This window comes from Oryctolagus cuniculus, chromosome 5 (genome assembly GCF_051225735.1).
Source record: "Oryctolagus cuniculus isolate XC-2025 breed Fujian yellow rabbit chromosome 5, ASM5122573v1, whole genome shotgun sequence".
In the NCBI taxonomy this organism is placed as follows: domain Eukaryota; kingdom Metazoa; phylum Chordata; class Mammalia; order Lagomorpha; family Leporidae; genus Oryctolagus; species Oryctolagus cuniculus.
The window spans coordinates 60,241,187-60,258,260 of record NC_142871.1 but is presented as its reverse complement, the minus strand read 5'-3'; the positions used below and the strand labels follow the sequence as shown (position 1 = coordinate 60,258,260).

General features: G+C 44.0%; 1 protein-coding gene across 3 annotated transcripts in view; it reads left to right on the top strand.

Moving 5' to 3' along the window:
* The window catches only part of SLC16A10 (solute carrier family 16 member 10), a 141,404-nt gene extending 124,564 nt beyond the window's left edge, over positions 1-16,840 (top strand). For 2 of the 3 annotated variants that reach the window (XR_016234549.1, XM_002714902.6), the window contains 2 exons: positions 5,019-5,247; positions 7,465-16,840. Coding sequence is in view for 1 of the 3 variants with exons in the window: in XM_002714902.6 (XP_002714948.1) it covers positions 5,019-5,247; positions 7,465-7,697 (462 nt within the window). In the remaining 2 variants the exon portion in view is untranslated. The remainder of the gene's footprint in view (positions 1-5,018; positions 5,248-7,464) is intronic. The other variant, XR_007923205.3, reaches the window with a different exon arrangement.
* The last annotated feature ends 234 nt before the right edge of the window (positions 16,841-17,074 follow it).

Sequence of the window (17,074 nt, the reverse complement as noted above, 5' to 3'; positions counted from 1 at the left end):
CCCCGGCTCGCCTTTCTCTGGTGTCCCTGCCCAGGGCTTGATTCCTGGCTCTTCTCAGCTGCGGCCCCAGCTCTGCATGCTTGTTGCTTCCTCTTTCTCTCTCCCTGTCTCCCTCCCTGGCTGGCTGCCTTTTGGCTGGGCCTCAGTGCTAGAATGCTCTTTTGCTTCCCTGGCCTCCATCACTTCCGTTGACGGAGCGTTTTCTCAGACATCACTGCTCCCTACTTCTGCCTCTTATGGCCCAGCCACATGAGGCTGTGACAGTTTTCTTCCCTCCTCGTCCCCTTGACACCAGTTCTGATGGGTGATACAGACACGCTTCTCAGCACTCCCCCGTGGTCGTGGGTGCAGGTCACAGTTGCTGAGGTCTGGGAGCACACCCACACCCTACCCCCTACCCCCTACCCCCACCCCGCCTGAGTCCTACCCTTTCTGAAGCCTGCTTGTCCTGGTGGCACTTCTGCAAAGTAGCTAGCGCAGTGTGCACCATTAACAAATCCTTGCTTTTATTCTGTTTCCATATCATATTAACTACAGAAGGTAGGTCTTGCTTTGGAACAGGTCAAGAAACGAGGTCCTCTTCTGCTGAGTCAGAGGTCTCTGCTTATGGAGAACAGGAGTTTAGGAGTATATCTGACACTTTCAAGTATGAGTTTTGAATTTAAACTTCCCTCAGAGTCCTGGTTCCAAGTCTTTTTTAAAGATAATTTAAAAGGCAGTTGGCCGACGCCGTGGCTCAATAGGCTAATTCTCCACCTGCGGCGCCAGCACATGGGGTTCTAGTCCCGGTCGGGGCGCCGGATTCTGTCCCGGTTGCTCCTCTTCCAGGCCAGCTCTCTGCTGTGGCCCGGGAGGGCAGTGGAGGATGGCCCAAGTGCTTGGGCCCTGCACCTGCATGGGAGACCAGAAGCACCTGGCTCCTGGCTTCGGATCAGTGCGGTACACTTGCCGCAGCGCGCCAGCTGCAGGAACAGCAGCCATTGGAGGGTGAACCAATGGTAAAGGAAGACCTTTCTCTCTGTCTCTCTCTCTCACTGTCCACTCTGCCTGTCAAAAAAAAAAAGGGGGGGGGGGCAGAGTGACAACAGAGAGGGAGAAGGAGAGAGGTTCACTACTTATGTGGCTTCAACAGCTGGGGCTGGGCCAGGCTGAAAGCAGGAGCCTGAATGACCCCCAGGTCTCCCTGTGGGAGGCAGAAGCCTTCTAGTGCATCAGCTGCCTCCAGGGTGCACAGCAGCAGGAAGCCAGAGTCTGAGGCAGAGCTAGGACTCAAACCCAAGCACTCTGACAAGGGACATGGACGTCTTGACTGTTACTAAATGCCTGCCCCAATTTGAATTTTTTAGAGACTGCATTCATGAGTTACTTTTTTTTTAAAGATTTATTCATTTTACTTGAAAGAGTTATGTAGAGAGAGAAAGGAAGAGGGAGAGGGAGAGGGAGAAAGGGGGTGGGGGAGGGGGAGAAGGAGAGGTCTTCCATCTGCTGGTTCACTCCCCGGTTGGCCACAACAGCCGGAGCTGCGGCGGCCAGGAGCCAGGAGCTTCTTCCAGGTCTTCCACGCGGGTGTAGGTGCCCAAGCACTTGGGCCATCTTCTACTGCTTTCCCAGGCCACAGTAGAGAGCTGGATCAGAAATGGAGCAGCCGGGACTCGAACCGACGCCCATATGGGATGCTGGCACTGCAGGCGGTAGCTTTACCCGCTATGCCACAGCGCTGGCCCTACGAGTTACTTTTATAGTTTAGAAAAATGAGTAACTTTTCATATCCATCTTCCCATATGAGCATCCTCCGGTCCAGCCAGAGTAAAGTGATTGGTATAGCTCAATCTCTTTTTTGCCCCATTTCAGTTTAGAGTTTTACATTGTCCTTAAGATACCGTGGAATATACTTTAGCAAATGTAAGCTGTTTCCAAAATAGGATCCAATGCTTAACAAATCCCTGGCGGCAATAAGGAGCCCAAAGCCTCACAGTCTCATGGATGCTGTGGCACTGGGTGCAAGCCTGTCATGTGCCAGTGGCTTGGCCAGGCAGAAGTGAACATGCTCCTGTCCGTGAAGCCACCCTGGGTGTCGGAGTCTGTGCACTTCAGGGGAAGGTAGCCCCAGGCTGTCTGTGTGTGTGTGGTGGGGTGTGTGTGTGTGTGTGTGTGTGTGTGTCACGGAACTCTGCCAGCTGCTTTCTGGCTCACATGCTGAGCCAGAGGCTCTGCCAGTCTGGAAACTGGGGAATCCACCTGGCAGGAGCAACACTTGAATCTCATAGGGGCCGATTATGTGCCTGTCTCCCAAAAGCCTTCTGCCTGTTCAGGTGCAGCTCATTCCTCCTCCTGCGCTACACTTAGAATTCTGAGCAAAACTTAGCTGACATTTCTCCAGGAATGTTCTTGCAATAGCAGTGGGAATGGTAAAAGGACAAAAAAGCTGTTGTCTTAGGGTTCGTTCTCTCAAGCCTGTGATGTTGACAAAAGAGACTCCCTTGGATTATTTTAAGAAAACAAAAGCAAAAATACAGACATCTAAACTGACATTGGCTTGTTAAATGTCAGGGCCAGAGTCTAGAAGACAATTGGGTCTTTGAATCCTTTAGTTAGATCTAAGCAGAGCTGCTACCTTTGGGAAAGGAAAGAATAAAAGATTGTATGTAATACTAAATTTTTTTTGACAGGCAGAGTGGACAGTGAGAGAGAGATACAGAGAGAAAGGTCTTCCCTTGCCGTTGGTTCACCCTCCAATGGCCGCCACGGCCGGTGCGCTGCGGCCGGCGCACCGCGCCGATCTGATGGCAGGAGCCAGGAGCCAGGTGCTTCTCCTGGTCTCCCATGGGGTGCAGGGCCCAAGCACCTGGGCCATCCTCCACTGCACTCCCTGGCCACAGCAGAGAGCTGGCCTGGAAGAGGGGCAACCGGGACAGAATCCGGCGCCCCGACTGGGACTAGAACCCGGTGTGCCGGCGCCGCTAGGCGGAGGATTAGCCTAGTGAGCCGCGGCGCCGGCCTTGTAATACTAAATTTATTAATCCTTCAAACCGAGCCGTAGTATCTACAGATCAACATCTGAGTTCCGGATTAGTGCATATTTTTGAAGTGAGGAGGATGTCCTGCCCCTCCTGTGTAGACAGTTAAACCATGGTCCTAGGCTGCGGGCCCTGCGTATAAGCAGGAAGCTTCTCTTCCTCATTAGCAGGTGCATTCTTGCTAGCCGGACTGCATTTCGAGCATAACACCTGGGGAAGAGCATGCTTTCTCATGATTCTGGCTACAAAGGAAGTCACAGAAGTGTTTTAGTGAGAAATGCTTAGAGGACAAATGTATAAATTTCATTATACTCATTTCTTGCAAGTCAAAAAATTTTACTTTTAAATCACAAATTAACAAATCATTGTCAAGTAATTGAAAAAGAGTATAAATTAGTATGGTCTGAATTGAGAAAAGGAGAATGCAATCAGGCAAGGAATTAAGAAATAATATGCCCATGCTATATAGTAATATAGTTGAAACTCTTACATGAGTGATTTCTTTTTTCTTTTTCTTTTTTTCTAAAACTAATCAAAAATAAACAATTTAGAGGATTTGCGGCCGGTACTGTGGTGTAACAGGTTAAGCTGCACCTGCAAAGGTGCCATGCGCCAGTTTGAGCCCCAGCTGCTCCATTTCTGATCTAGCTCTCTGCTAACAGCCTGGAAAAAGCAGCAGAAGATGGCCCAAGTGCTTGAACCCTGGCCACCCATATGGGAAACCCAGATGAAGCTCTTGGCTCCTGGTTTGGCCTGGCCCAGTGCTGGCTGTTGTGGCCATCTGGGGAATAAACCAGCAGATGGAAGATCTCTCTGTCTCTCCTCTTCTCTCTCTCTAACTCTGGCTTTCAAAATAAATATTAAAAAAAAAAAAAAAATTAAAGGAGCCAATGCCGCAGCTCACTAGGCTAATCCTCCGCCTATGGTGCCAGTACTCCGGGTTCTAGTCCCCGTTGGGGTGCCGGTTCTGTCTCAGTTGCTCCTCTTCCAGTACAGCTCTCTGCTGTGGCCCGGGAAGGCATTGGAGGATGCCCAAGTGCTTGGGTCCTGCACCTGCATGAGAGACTAGGAGAAGCACCTGACCCCTGGTTTAGGATCTGCACAGCGCGCCAGCTGTAGTGGCCATTTGGGGGGTGAGCCAACGGAAGGAAGACCTTTCTCTCTGTCTCTCTCTCTCTCATTGTCTAACTCTGCCTGTCAAATAAGTTAAAAAAAATTAAAGGAGCCAAAAATAGGTAAATCAGGAAAATTATCAAAAGTGTCTGGATCTCATGTTACATAAATTATTACAAAGAAAGGTGTTCTATTAAGCAAAACTGACATTGTGCCAAGTAGTGTACTAGGTTCTCAGCAGGACTCCAAAATGCCATAGAGTTACTTTTCTTACCTTGAAAGAAATCTGTGCTGAAGAAAACAAGAGAATATAAGGCACATTAAAAGAAAATAAATAAATAAATACATTCCTGAACGTTAACCTAGTAAAATGTAGTGATGTGGCTGTTTGTGTCATGGTTTTATCAATTAAATCCAATTAATGTGTCTACATATAATATTCTATAGTTTTATCCTACATTCTCTGTGATTATAGATGTTTCTAGGATTTAAATAACTTTTCACATTTATTTCCTTTTCACCTGTACAAATAGAATAAAAATTAAACTCCTAGTGTTTCGTTAGTTTTTCAATTAAAATAATACCTCAAATCTTTACCTAGTTTCCTATCACTTCCTTCTACATTTTGATTTATCATTAGGTCTCCTTTTAGTACAGAGTCTGACTGCAAAGAGCTTAAAGGCAGGGAGAGAGAGAAAAGACAGAAAGTAATGACCTTCTTCTGGTTCCTTAGAGGAATGTTGAGAAAGGGTAGGGCAGTCAGACTGAGTCATGACATCAAGGACAACAGGGTAGTTGTTGCCTGCAGCTGCATGTGTTTGGCTTGCTCAGTCACTGTGGCCCTTGCTCTTGTTGGGGCCAGAGCTGACGCTGTGGTGTCTGTCCTAGGTACTCTCCTTTTTCTTCATTGGTCTGATGTCCATGATGATTCCCCTGTGCAGCGTCTTTGGGGTCCTCATCGCCGTCTGCCTCATCATGGGTCTCTTTGACGGATGCTTCATTTCCATCATGGCTCCCATTGCCTTTGAGCTGGTCGGTGCCCGGGATGTGTCCCAAGCGATTGGATTTCTGCTCGGATTCATGTCTGTCCCCATGACTGTGGGCCCACCTATTGCAGGTAAATATGCTGATCCCCTGGTAGCTGGGTTAATTCATAACATTTTTTTCTGCTTCAAGTCCTAAGTTTTACTTGTATGTAAAATATAATTGATTACTGGCCCTTTGCTTCTGTATGGGCCTTGTGTATAACATTTTTAGTAAGACCGACTGTAAACAGTATATTGAAAGGAGTTGCTGAGGAGTCCCTCGTATTTTTTCTGGCTTCTAGAACACTCAAAAGAATGTTAACAGAGCTTCTGGGCTTGCTGAAGATTTCACAGTTACTGCAGTTCACTTGGCATACATGCATTAGAGGAATAGGAATATGTGTGTTTTTTTAAAATGAAGACTCTGGAGGATTTTTAAATATGTGTGCTTTGTGCAAGAGATCACACTCCCTGAGGAACGGGTGATGAGAAGTAACATCTGTTGGAAACAGTTGATATGTCCAGCAAGGAATGAATGGAAAACAATGTGATGTATTATAAAACAATGCAATATTATTCAGCACAGAAAGGAATAAGGTCCTTCACTGACACCTGCTACCAGCTGAATGAGCTTCAAGAACATTATTCTAAGTGAAAAATGCCAAATATAAAAGGTCACATACTCTGTGATTCTATTCTTGTGAAATACCCAGACTCCATAAATGCAGAGAGACACAAAACAGACCGGTGGTTTCCAGGGGCTGGAGGGAAGGAGGACTGGGGAGCAACTATTTAATGGGGACCGAGTTTCTTTTTTGGCACAGTATGAAAAGATTTTGGACAGATGGAGGTGACATTGCACAATATTATAAATGTACTAAATGCCGCTGGACTGTTCACTTTAAAATGGTTAGTTTGCTGTTATGTGGATTTCCTCTTTAGAAACTTTTTGAGTGATGGTATAAAGAGGTCTTGTGTTCAGTATTACTCAGGTGTGACTTAGTTTAAGGAGATGTCACACAGTTGTGCTGAAACTGGAACCTATGTTCTGCCACCTGTGTCTGGCAAGGAGGGGCTCGGCGAGGTTCAGCTCAAGCCAGTCTCATTCCCAGTTTTCGCTGCCAATCCTGAATCAAGCATGCAGAGTGACCATGGAGCAGGCCGAGTGGAATTTAAGTTCTAAAGGTCACTGGTGGGTCCTGTAGAAGATCCTCCCCTCTCCCTGCAGCACACTATTGATCTCATTTTATTGTACCCTACAAACTTCGTTTTAGGGTTTCCAAGTCTGCAGCAAATTAGAAGCAGCGCTTTAGTAGGAATAGTGCTTGCCTCCAGAAATGACTGCAGATAGCCCAAGAATAAGGGCTTTTCCTCATTAAGGTGCTTCCAAAATGGGCAGAGTAACACCACAGAGACCCCGCCCTCACCTGTGGTGGTCGTGAGGATGGCAGGTTCAGTTACTTATGTGGAAGAGTCTGACTCAGAAGGTAGGAAAGTCATATCTTTAGAGACATTTTGTGTGTGTATCCAGAACAAATGTGCACATTCACTTTGATGTGTCAGTATGGATCCTCAGCTATTTAACAAAGCCAGATGGAAATTTGCAGTAGAGTTCTGTTCCCGGACATTGCCGACAACTGACTTGGTGGGGAAGCTGCAGGTCACAGCCCTCGTCCTGGAGTCTGTCAGGGAAGTTAGCAGCAAGGAGCACTCCAGGTGATGGCGCATGGAAGCAGAGCTGAAGCTCACAGTGCCGCGCAGACTGACAGTGTCCCCCAGTGCCAGCAGACCTCAGTAGCTCTCCGAAAAGTACTTGACAGCCTAGCTTCTGCCATCCTGACTCTTAGATTTGCGATTTTTCAGATTTTGGATTATAATTTCAAACAGAAAACAAGGAGGCCCCAGATGCTTTGGGATGTAGGCATGCTGAGGTCTGTGTGCATCACCAGCAGAACCAAGGACCTGGGCCACGATGCCTTAGAAGACCCCTCAGATGACCCCTTAGATGACCTCTGCCGAATTTCCAGGAAGCCTGAGCTTAGTTGCAAATCTTTTTTCCAAGTAATATCTTGGTATGAAAACCCAGAGGCCTGTACTCCACGCCAAGATTAAAGACAGATAGGAGAGCTTTTCCTTTTTCATATCAGGATCGGTTTGTACTAAAGATCCTTTTCTTAACAAATGTCTCATACCTGAGGTGTCTGAACCCGTTCTGAAGCCACTGGGCTGGGACTAGGCCATTAGTGGACTGAGCTTAGACCCCTACGAGTCATAGTGTCTCTCTCGGTGACAGCTCTTTGCCTTTGCAGGGTTACTTCAGGACAAGCTGGGCTCCTACGACGTGGCCTTCTACCTTGCTGGAATCCCTCCCCTTGTTGGAGCTGTTGTGCTTTGTTTCATCCCTTGGGTCCATAGTAGGCAGCAGAGAGAGATCAATAAAAGCACCGGAGGAGAAAAGATGGAAAAAATGTTGGAGAACCAGAACTCGCTGCTGTCAAGCTCATCCGGAATCTTCAAGAAAGAATCTGACTCTACTATTTAAGGACTTATACACCTCTACCAGACTGGACTTGCTTGTGAATTTTAAGCAAGTTCTCCTTTTATATGAATTGCAAATTCCTTATTTTTTTAACCGCATCCTTGGAATAGCACAATAATTGGGAAACAACCAATTACTACAAGAACCATTTTCTGCCTGCAAATAGCTGATATTTTCATGAGTCTGAGGGCAGAGACTCTGGTACATGAAAACATGTCTGAAAGTTACATATTATGAAAGTTTGGAGCTATTTCATAAAAAGCAACTTTGGAAACTGTGAATGCTATTTAGCTTGTACAAATATTTAAAAATACCTCAAGCTATACTGAGAGGGTTGCAGTTTTGTTAGGACTGGGAATGTTTTGTCTTACCTGGTGTGTCTTTAGTTCTAGTACCTCACCTCTGTTTTAATTTCTTCTAGTCTTAGGCAAGGTATCAGCCTAAATTCTAGATAATACCAGAGCTACCTAAATCTCAAGTGTGTGTTGCTTGCTGTGTCAGATATGATATGAAGTTAAGACATTGCGACTTGTTCCAGTGTCAGGGGGCCTTCCAGGAGCGGGTTCTCACGGTCTATTCAGATTCAGTGGGAGATGACAAGGACCCTGCTCCGAGGGCAGAGCGTTCAAAAAGGCGGCGTCTCCTCCCTTTACGGTGCAGCTGTTTTACTCAAGTAGCCAGAAGCATCCAAATTTCTGAACTTGTTTCAACAATAAAGTAAAATGGAATGTATGAAAGAGATCCCGGCAATTGTAACTTAGAATTTTTCTGACTTACAGATTTGTGAGTACTAACACTGATAGGTAAAGTCTTACTGAGCATGTTACCAGGTTGCGTTACAGGTACAAACTGTGGGAAGCAAACCCCTTGGTATTCGAGAAGAAAATGTCTTAGTAAAATTGATGAAATTAATGGGTCATAAAAGGTTTGAAGCACTTACAAAGAGAAGAGGCTCCTACATTTCTAAAACTTTGCAATCATAGGTTTAGTCGCGCAGCATTCAACGATGGGGCCACATCGCTCGCTGATTTCCTCATCTCCTGAACGTCACGGAGTGTACTCACTCAGGCAGGCCACGGCTGGCCGAGAGGGCCCTGTGCAGCACCCGGCTGCCTTATGCTGCTCTGCTCCCCAGGAACATTCCCGGTATTTTCCTTGTTTATATTCAGACCATTGGTGGGGGGAAGTTGTCTGTTTTGAGGGCCTAAAATGAAAACCAAAGTCAGCCCATGACCCTTACTTATTTATAAAAATGTGAACACTTTCCTGTATCTTTGAAATCATGCTTTACTTAGAACTTTAAAAGTTAGTAGCATGCAAAGTGTATTTAAATCCTATGTGTGAGTGTAGGTTAGGTCTTCCTTGAATGTAGCTTGTTCATCTGAATATCCATTTCTAGATTACCTGTACTTCTATAATTCTGTCAATTTTCCTCCAATCTTTTATTGTTTTAAAAAGGCAGAGTCTGTCCACTCCTTGTCTCTAGCTGAGGCAGAGGCAACTGAAGGAGGTTGGGACTTGCATTCCGTGGTTGCGAGGGGCGGGCGGGGGCTGGTACCTGTACAGCTGGAGAACCCAGTGTCTTTTCCTTTCAGTATCAGCTTTCTCATCTGACACCTGGGAACTCGAAGTGTGGATATTAAAGATGGAATTTATTTCTCATAGACTTTTCCTTGTGAAGACATTCAGCAGCTTACTCTGCCATGCACACAGTTGTAACTTGCTACTACCTAAAGTTCCATATTTCATATTCAGGTATCATTGGTAATTCGTCTATGGAAGGTTTTGTTTTAGAAAAAAAAAATCACGTTGTAGCCATGCTGGCTTTTCACGTTCTGCTGTGAACTTTTAGAAAATGATCTAGACATGCATGATCAAGTCCTACAAACCTCACTTCCTTGATATTACCACATGCTCTTGAGTAGACCAACAAGAGCATACAAGTAAGACCAGTCATCACACTTGCCATTATAAAATGTCCAATTTATTTTTCTGTTTTAGCACAGGTTCCTAAAGACACCTCCACCTCCGTTTTGCAGAAAGAATTCTAAAATGGAAAACTTACTCTGAAGACCTCCAAAATGTTTTTTCCTTTCAAAATTCAGTTGATTTTAGATAGGGAAGTTTAAAAAAGTAATAATCTGAAACCCAAAGACATTGTCCTGCTTAGTTTCCACATTAAAACAGCAGAATGACTCAAGTATTTATAATAAAATCTTAGATCTGAGAAAACTGGGTTTATGTGTCACACACAGGCATTTTCAAGTTTAATGGCATGAATCAAACTGGATGTATGGCCCTGAAAAGGCTCCACCATAATAAATTCTCATGGAGAGGTAGAAAGAAAAATAAAGGTTAAGATGCCAAATTCCATAAAGTAAATTTTTAGTAGTATGTTGTTTGGTAGGAAGACTTCAAAAAATCTAAAAATACAAACCAAGAATATGAAAAATACAAATATTCATGAAGATCTCTGTTTTAGATCAAGAAATGTAACTTTAATCCAAGTCAGTTCTAATTTCTGAACAAAGTGTTATTGCTGCAGTAAAGTGACCTGCTAAACCAAAACCTTTTTGTTCAACGCAGGTACTTTTCTGAGGAAAAGAATACTCAATTCTGCTTCTTCTTTCATCCTATTCTGATAAGACAGCAGGCTCTCAAATTCAACAGGCTTTGGCATTGGAGGCCAACAGTAACATAAGAAAGGGGGCAGTTGTCTCTTTATAGAAACCTTGGATCAGATACTGTCAGATGCCTAAGCAGCCTCTGGAACTGTGTTGGTTGAGTTTTATTGCAGTGGGTATTGCAATAAAATTGGGTATTAAATATCCATTCAAGTAATAATACCCTTCCCAGATTGTTGATGCTTTATTCACAATTTGTAAATCTTTCTGATCACAGTTGCAATGCTTAACTGTCCAGCCCTGCTACAGGTTTTGTAATTTCTACTAAATTTTTTTTTTTTTTTTTTTTGACAGGCAGAGTGGACAGTGAGAGAGACAGAGAGAAAGGTCTTCCTTTGCCGTTGGTTCACCCTCCAATGGCCGCCGCGGCCGGCGCGCTGCGGCCGGCGCACCGCGCTGATCCGATGGCAGGAGCCAGGAGCCAGGTGCTTTTCCTGGTCTCCCATGGGGTGCAGGGCCCAAGCACCTGGGCCATCCTCCACTGCACTCCCTGGCCACAGCAGAGGGCTGGCCTGGAAGAGGGGCAACCGGGACAGAATCCGGCGCCCCGACCGGGACTAGAACCCGGTGTGCCGGCGCCGCTAGGCGGAGGATTAGCCTAGTGAGCCGCGGCGCCGGCCTAATTTCTACTAAAATTTGCATAGTGCTTTTATTAAACTTCAAATTAATCAGGGGAAGGAAGGCTTCATTTACATCTCATGATCCAAATGTTGTCTTTTTATATGATTGCAGGTGATCGCATGATCTCTGCTCAAGTAGAGAGAAACCTTTAATGCTACTGGCTTCAACTTGTGCACTTTGAAAGTCAGTGTATACTGAGTTATAAAGTGTATGTATGGCTGTTTCTGATGTCATCCTTTTAACTACATTTAAGAAGTATCTTAATTCATACCAAAGTTACAGTGAGCTGTTCTCTGTACAGGTGACCTGACCAGAAAATGTGACACTAGATCAGGGGCAGGCAAGAGATAGCAAGGGGGACGTGGAGGGCTTCCTGATGGTGCTGTCACACTCTGCCTCATGCACCTTTGTTCTCACCCTGTTGCTATTTGTTATCATTTTTAATTTTTCATTTCTTTGTCCCCCTCCTTCAAGAACCCCCCGAGCAGTCCATCCATTCCTCTGGCTCCCCTGGCTTCTTGGCTGCAGCACTTCCTGGTCCCTCACAGAACGGGTCGCCGCCCAGTTTTGTGTGAGTTGGAGGATGGCTTGCTCCCAGTCTTTGGTGCACAGTTCTAATGGTCTACAACCACGTTTTTTAATTACATGACTGAAGTAGTTAAAGGACCAACTAAGTTTCATATGCCTGGCATCTTTTGTTTTAACATTATTTACATTTTTTAGATAGGTGTTTTGAGAGAAAAGATTTCCAAGCTCTTAGCATTAATATTTTCAAAGAGCATACTTTTTAACTTTGCCATTTCATATTCCACTGGGGTATCCTTACATCTTAGTCCTTGGAGCACATCCTGGAGAATGACTCAGAACGTGAAGAGCCTGCCCCACGCAGTTCCCGTTCGAGTGGTCACTAGGCACCCGCCTTGAGGGGCGTGCATTTGATCAAGGATTGCATTAGAGTTTGGAGACACAAGGGGAAGTACATGAGCGAATTAAAATTAGGTAAACAACTGAAATCTTTAAAACTCTTTAGGAAGTTTTTAATACTGAAAACTTCATTGTTACATGAACATCAAAGAACAACTTTTGCATTAAAGATGGTTGCTTTTCCAATATGTTCTCTCCTACAAGGAGGAAGTAAGACTTTATTACTTCCTTTGGACAATGGTATTCTTTTTTAATTAGGAAGACAAATAGTGTCTTTGCTAACAGAAAACAGTACCACATAGCCATTTAATTAACTCCATCAAAGAGAAGCTTTTTTTGTTTGGTTATTGAAACCAAGTGCAATTTGCCATTCGTGATGGCAATGCAGAAAGAACACATTGTAGAAGGGAGGCTGCTGCCTTTGCTTCCTGTGCTGCTCAGGTTGTCACACTGATTTTTATTGTCGATAAAGGAGATGCAGAAACCATCTGGCACTGCACTTGAGAATGGTCTTGGGGCAAGTAACAACAGGATGGACAGATGACTCCTGGGCTCATTATGATTTCACAGCCACAGCTGTGCTTGTCATTTTGTTTGCTGCCAAAGACTACTACGTGCTGTGAGAGATATACTACAGAATGAAAAGACACGTATCCATAGCCAAATGTAAAATTTGTATGCGTGTTAGGGCCACAGTCATTGAACCACTTCACTGTGGACTTAAGCAGGTGGCTCCTGAGACAATCAGGACTCGTGATAAAATTCACGGTCACATTTCGAATTGCTCAGGAAAACCAGGAGCCTAGGGATGTAGTTTCCTTAGCTTGTCCCTTTTAAAGTGATCACATTTTTTTTTTTTTAAGATTTATTTTTTACTTGAGAGTCAGAGTTACATAGAGGAGAGGCAGAGAGAGAGGTCGGTCTTCCATCGGCTGGTTCACTCCCCAGATGGCTGCAATGGACGGAGCTGCGCCGATCCGAAGCCAGGATCTTCTTCCAGGTCTTCCACACAGGTGCAGGGGCCCCTGCTTTCCCAGGCCATAGCAGAGAGCTGGATCGGAAGAGGAGCAGCCGGGACTAGAACCGGCGCCCATATGTGATGCTGGCACTTCAGGCCAGGGCATTAACCCGCTGCACCACAGTGCCGGCCCCAAAGTGATCACATTTTATATAGTAAGCTGTAATCATCTTGACCTCTAGCCGTTCAAGGAAGCCTCTTTGTGGTTCAGTTTACCATACTGAATGAATATGGCAGTTTTCTTGACAGGTGTAAAATTATTAGGAGGCTATCTCATTTCTGAAACAAGATTTTGATATTTGTAGGTTTGAAATGCCTTAGAAACAAAATAAAAGTACCTACACTCCCTTGACCCCTCAGCTCTCAGAGGCCAAGGGAAAGGGAACTAATGGTGATTCTGGAACTAAAAGGCAAGGAAGGGAGTGTATCAAAATATCAGTAAAAGTTCTGCAGTGCCTTGTTCTGGTGAATGGATACGAAAGGAGCAAGAAAGGATTAACCACTGACGTGGCCTGTGGATCTGGCAAAGGCAAAGACTGAAGAACCTTCCAGTCCAGAGAGAGTAGTGACCGCTGACAAAGTGCTTCCCCCATCTCACTGGCAGCCTGACCAGGAAGAGGACTTGTTTTTCTTGGAAGAGGGTAACTGAACCGGGCCCAGACTGGGCGGCTGGGCAGCTGGGCCTGCACCCAAGACGCCTGAACTCCCGCCAGAGGCGCCCCTTTCCCAGCAGAAGGGCTGCAGCAATGCATTCTGGCCTCAAGGCAGGTTTGACATGGCACTCCCGTAGCTGTTAACCCACAAGTTCTGGTCAGTCTGAGGGCTGTTATGGTATCAGAGCCAACTGTCAGTGTGTGTGAGAGGGATGTTCAATGTGAATTCAACACCCAGAAATCCAGTTAGCTCTGGTACTACGGAGTCTACAGCTTTTATTCTTTACCAGACCGTTTTTTTCAGTATCAGTCCAACAGTCCGTTTGTTTCCACTGTATGTAAACACAAACTTTTCTAAGGTCTTCCCTAATGGGTCAAAGTGTCTTGCATAATTCAGTCTGTATTGGAATATTACTTCAGGGACCCGTGGCTTGTTCTTAATGCCTCTATGTTGACCCCAGGCTATGAATGGGCTGTGTAGTTGATGTCTCTTTTATTTTACCCTAACCAAAAAAGATCAGATCAATATTGGAGCTAAACTTCCTTTCAGAAGTACTTTTTAAATATATATAACAGTAGAAAATACAAGAATATTAAACATGTTGCTTTTTATGTACACATCTGAAGGGGAAAAACCTAACCTACAGTGATTGTTGAATTCAAGTTGTCTACTTAGAGGTATGTAATTTTGGTTAACATTTAACACTTTAAAATATGAAACTCATAAGAAAATGAAAACTTAATGAACATAGCCTCCAAAGGTAATGCCTTTAAAGAGAAAGACCTCTGTTAGTGTTTCTAGTACAAAGTGATCCAAAATATGCTGTACCTTTAAGAGGACGTGAAAAAACTACATACAAAGGTATTAAAAGAGTTTATGGAAAAATGAAATTAAAAGATATGTTTTGCATGGGAGGTTTAGCCTACCTAGTGGTTAGAATGCTAGTTAGGACTCCACATCCTATATTGGAGTACCTGGGTTCAATACTTGTCTTCAGCTCCTGACTCCAGCTTCCTGGTAGTGCAGATCATGGGAGACAGCAGTGATGGCTCAAGTAATTGAATCCCTGTAACCCACTTGGGAGACCTGGATTGGGTTCCTGCTGCTCACCTTGGCCCCAGCCCAGCCATGGTCGTGCATGCATTTGGGGACTGAACCTGCAGATGAGCATGCCCGTGCTCGCTTGCTCTCAAGTAAATTTTTTTAAAAGAAGGGTTTATATAATTTTGGAATCCATATATACTAAAGTTCTAAAGGAAGTTCGTGGAAAATATGTATTGTGAAAAATATGCATGGATTTCAAATATTGTTGCATCAAAATAAACTTTAAAATTTTTTGTTTATTTATTTTTATTTGAAAGAGTCACAGAGAGATCCTCTGTCTGCTGGTTCACTCCCAGTGGCTGGCGCTGGGCCCATCTGAAGCCAGGAGCCTACCTTCTGGGTCTCCCATGTGGGTGCAGGGGCCTAGGAACTTGCGCCATCCTCTACTGCTTTCCCAGGCCATAGAAGAGAGCTGGATTGGAAGAGAAGCAGCCAGGACACGAATCGGCACCCATATGGGATGCCAGCACCACAGGCAGAGGCTTACTTAGCCTACTATATCACAGTGCCAACCCTGAAAATAAGCTTTTTAAAAGCATTGAATTTTATTTGGAAGGCCGCAAGACAGAGATCTTTCATCCACTGTTTCATTCCTCAAATGCCTGCAACAGCCAGGGTTGGGCTAGGCATAAGCAAGGAGCCTGAAACTTCCTCCAGGTCTCCCACATGGGTGGCAGGGACCTAAGTACTTGAGCCATCAACTGTTGCCTCCCAGGATGCTCATTAGCAGAAAGCTGGATCCGAAGTGGAGCTGGAACTTGAACCCAGCACTCCAATATAGGCTACAGGCACCCTAAGCAGTGGCTTACCCACTACACCAAATGCCTACCCCTAAACTTCTAATTCCATTTTTCCATGAACTTTCAGAAATAACATATACTTGTATAATAGTTTTTTTTCCTCTTGCTTAAGTAGACAGTAGAATTCGAAGTTCTTAGCTATTTTTTCAAGCTAAAATTAGTTTTTGAAGACACCAGTCTTAAAAGTTGAATGCTGAATTCTTTGCTCAGTTACATTTTTATAATTATTTTTTAAAATTTCTCATTACAAGTGTTATTATCTTTCAGATTTAGCAGAGACTTAAATTAGTAAGTACTACATCGGAGCTGGTGTCAGCAAATCTCTGATGATTCCTCAAGGGCTGTGAGCATCACAGCTGTGGGCAGCTGTGTAATACCCACCGAGACTCCAAGTGAGTCTGGGTCCTCGTGTTCCTGTAAGTAAACAGCATCACAGATTTTAACTGAATCCTGCTCTCCTAGAGAGACTCTGCCTTCACTCTTTATTTTGAGGACTTTTATAAATATAAATTAGGGAAACTATGCACTTTAATTTCCCTAATTAAAAAGATGGCACATCCATAATCCAGTATACTGGACTAGCTCTTAACTAAGGATAACTCCTTTCTACCACAATACAAGTAATATGTGGAAGATAGAATGGGGCTTATGAATCCCAAGTTATAGCAGAATGAGATTGACTATCCCTTTAAAACCCCTCTAGGGTAATATATTATTTAAAGTAATAGTAATATATTATAGTTTGAGAGAAAACTAAGATTGTAAAGGCACTACACAGTGCTTGATAAATTTGCATTTGGTCAATTGTTCTACCAATTTACTATAGCTGGAAAATTATAGCTACTACAGATTGAACCCTGCAGTATTATTGACAGTTTGCATATTTTAAGTAAGTCTTTATATTTTTCACATCATTATCTTAATGTTTATATGACAGTTAACTTTAAAATTACTTTGTATATTTTGCAAGTTAGAAAACCACTTTATCTTACACATCAAAGCCAAATTATTCCAAGTGCACGGTGCACACTGCAGTGTAGCCTTGCTTCTCTCCCCGCCTACCCAGGTGCCATTTGGGGCACAGTAGTTGCTTCAGTATACGTCACTGTGCTGAATGATCATGCTGGTTTTGACAGTATGTGGTATATATTAGTACTTTTTAAAAATTATTTCTTTTTAAAGAGTATAATTTATAATTGATTTTTTATAATGTGCAACTTAATACAGATAACCAAATCCTCTTTAATGAAAAGAGCTTTGTAATCAATTGGAGGATAAGATCATTTTACTATGGAAAAATCTGATATTTCCCATAAATTCAATAAAACAAGTTTTAGCAAATTCTTAGAAGGCTTTGTGATTATGTCTATGGAGTTCCCGGGGTGGAGACTAGGGGAAACAATGGGAATGCAGGAAACAGTCTGTGTGAAGTAAGAGGAATGAACTGTGTGCTTTTTAAGCTGCAAATATGGGGCCAGTGCTGTGGCTTAAGGTTTAACCACCATCTGCAGTGCTGGGGTCCTGTATGGGCACTGGTTTTGGCCTCAGCTGCTCCACTTCTGATCCAGCTCCCTG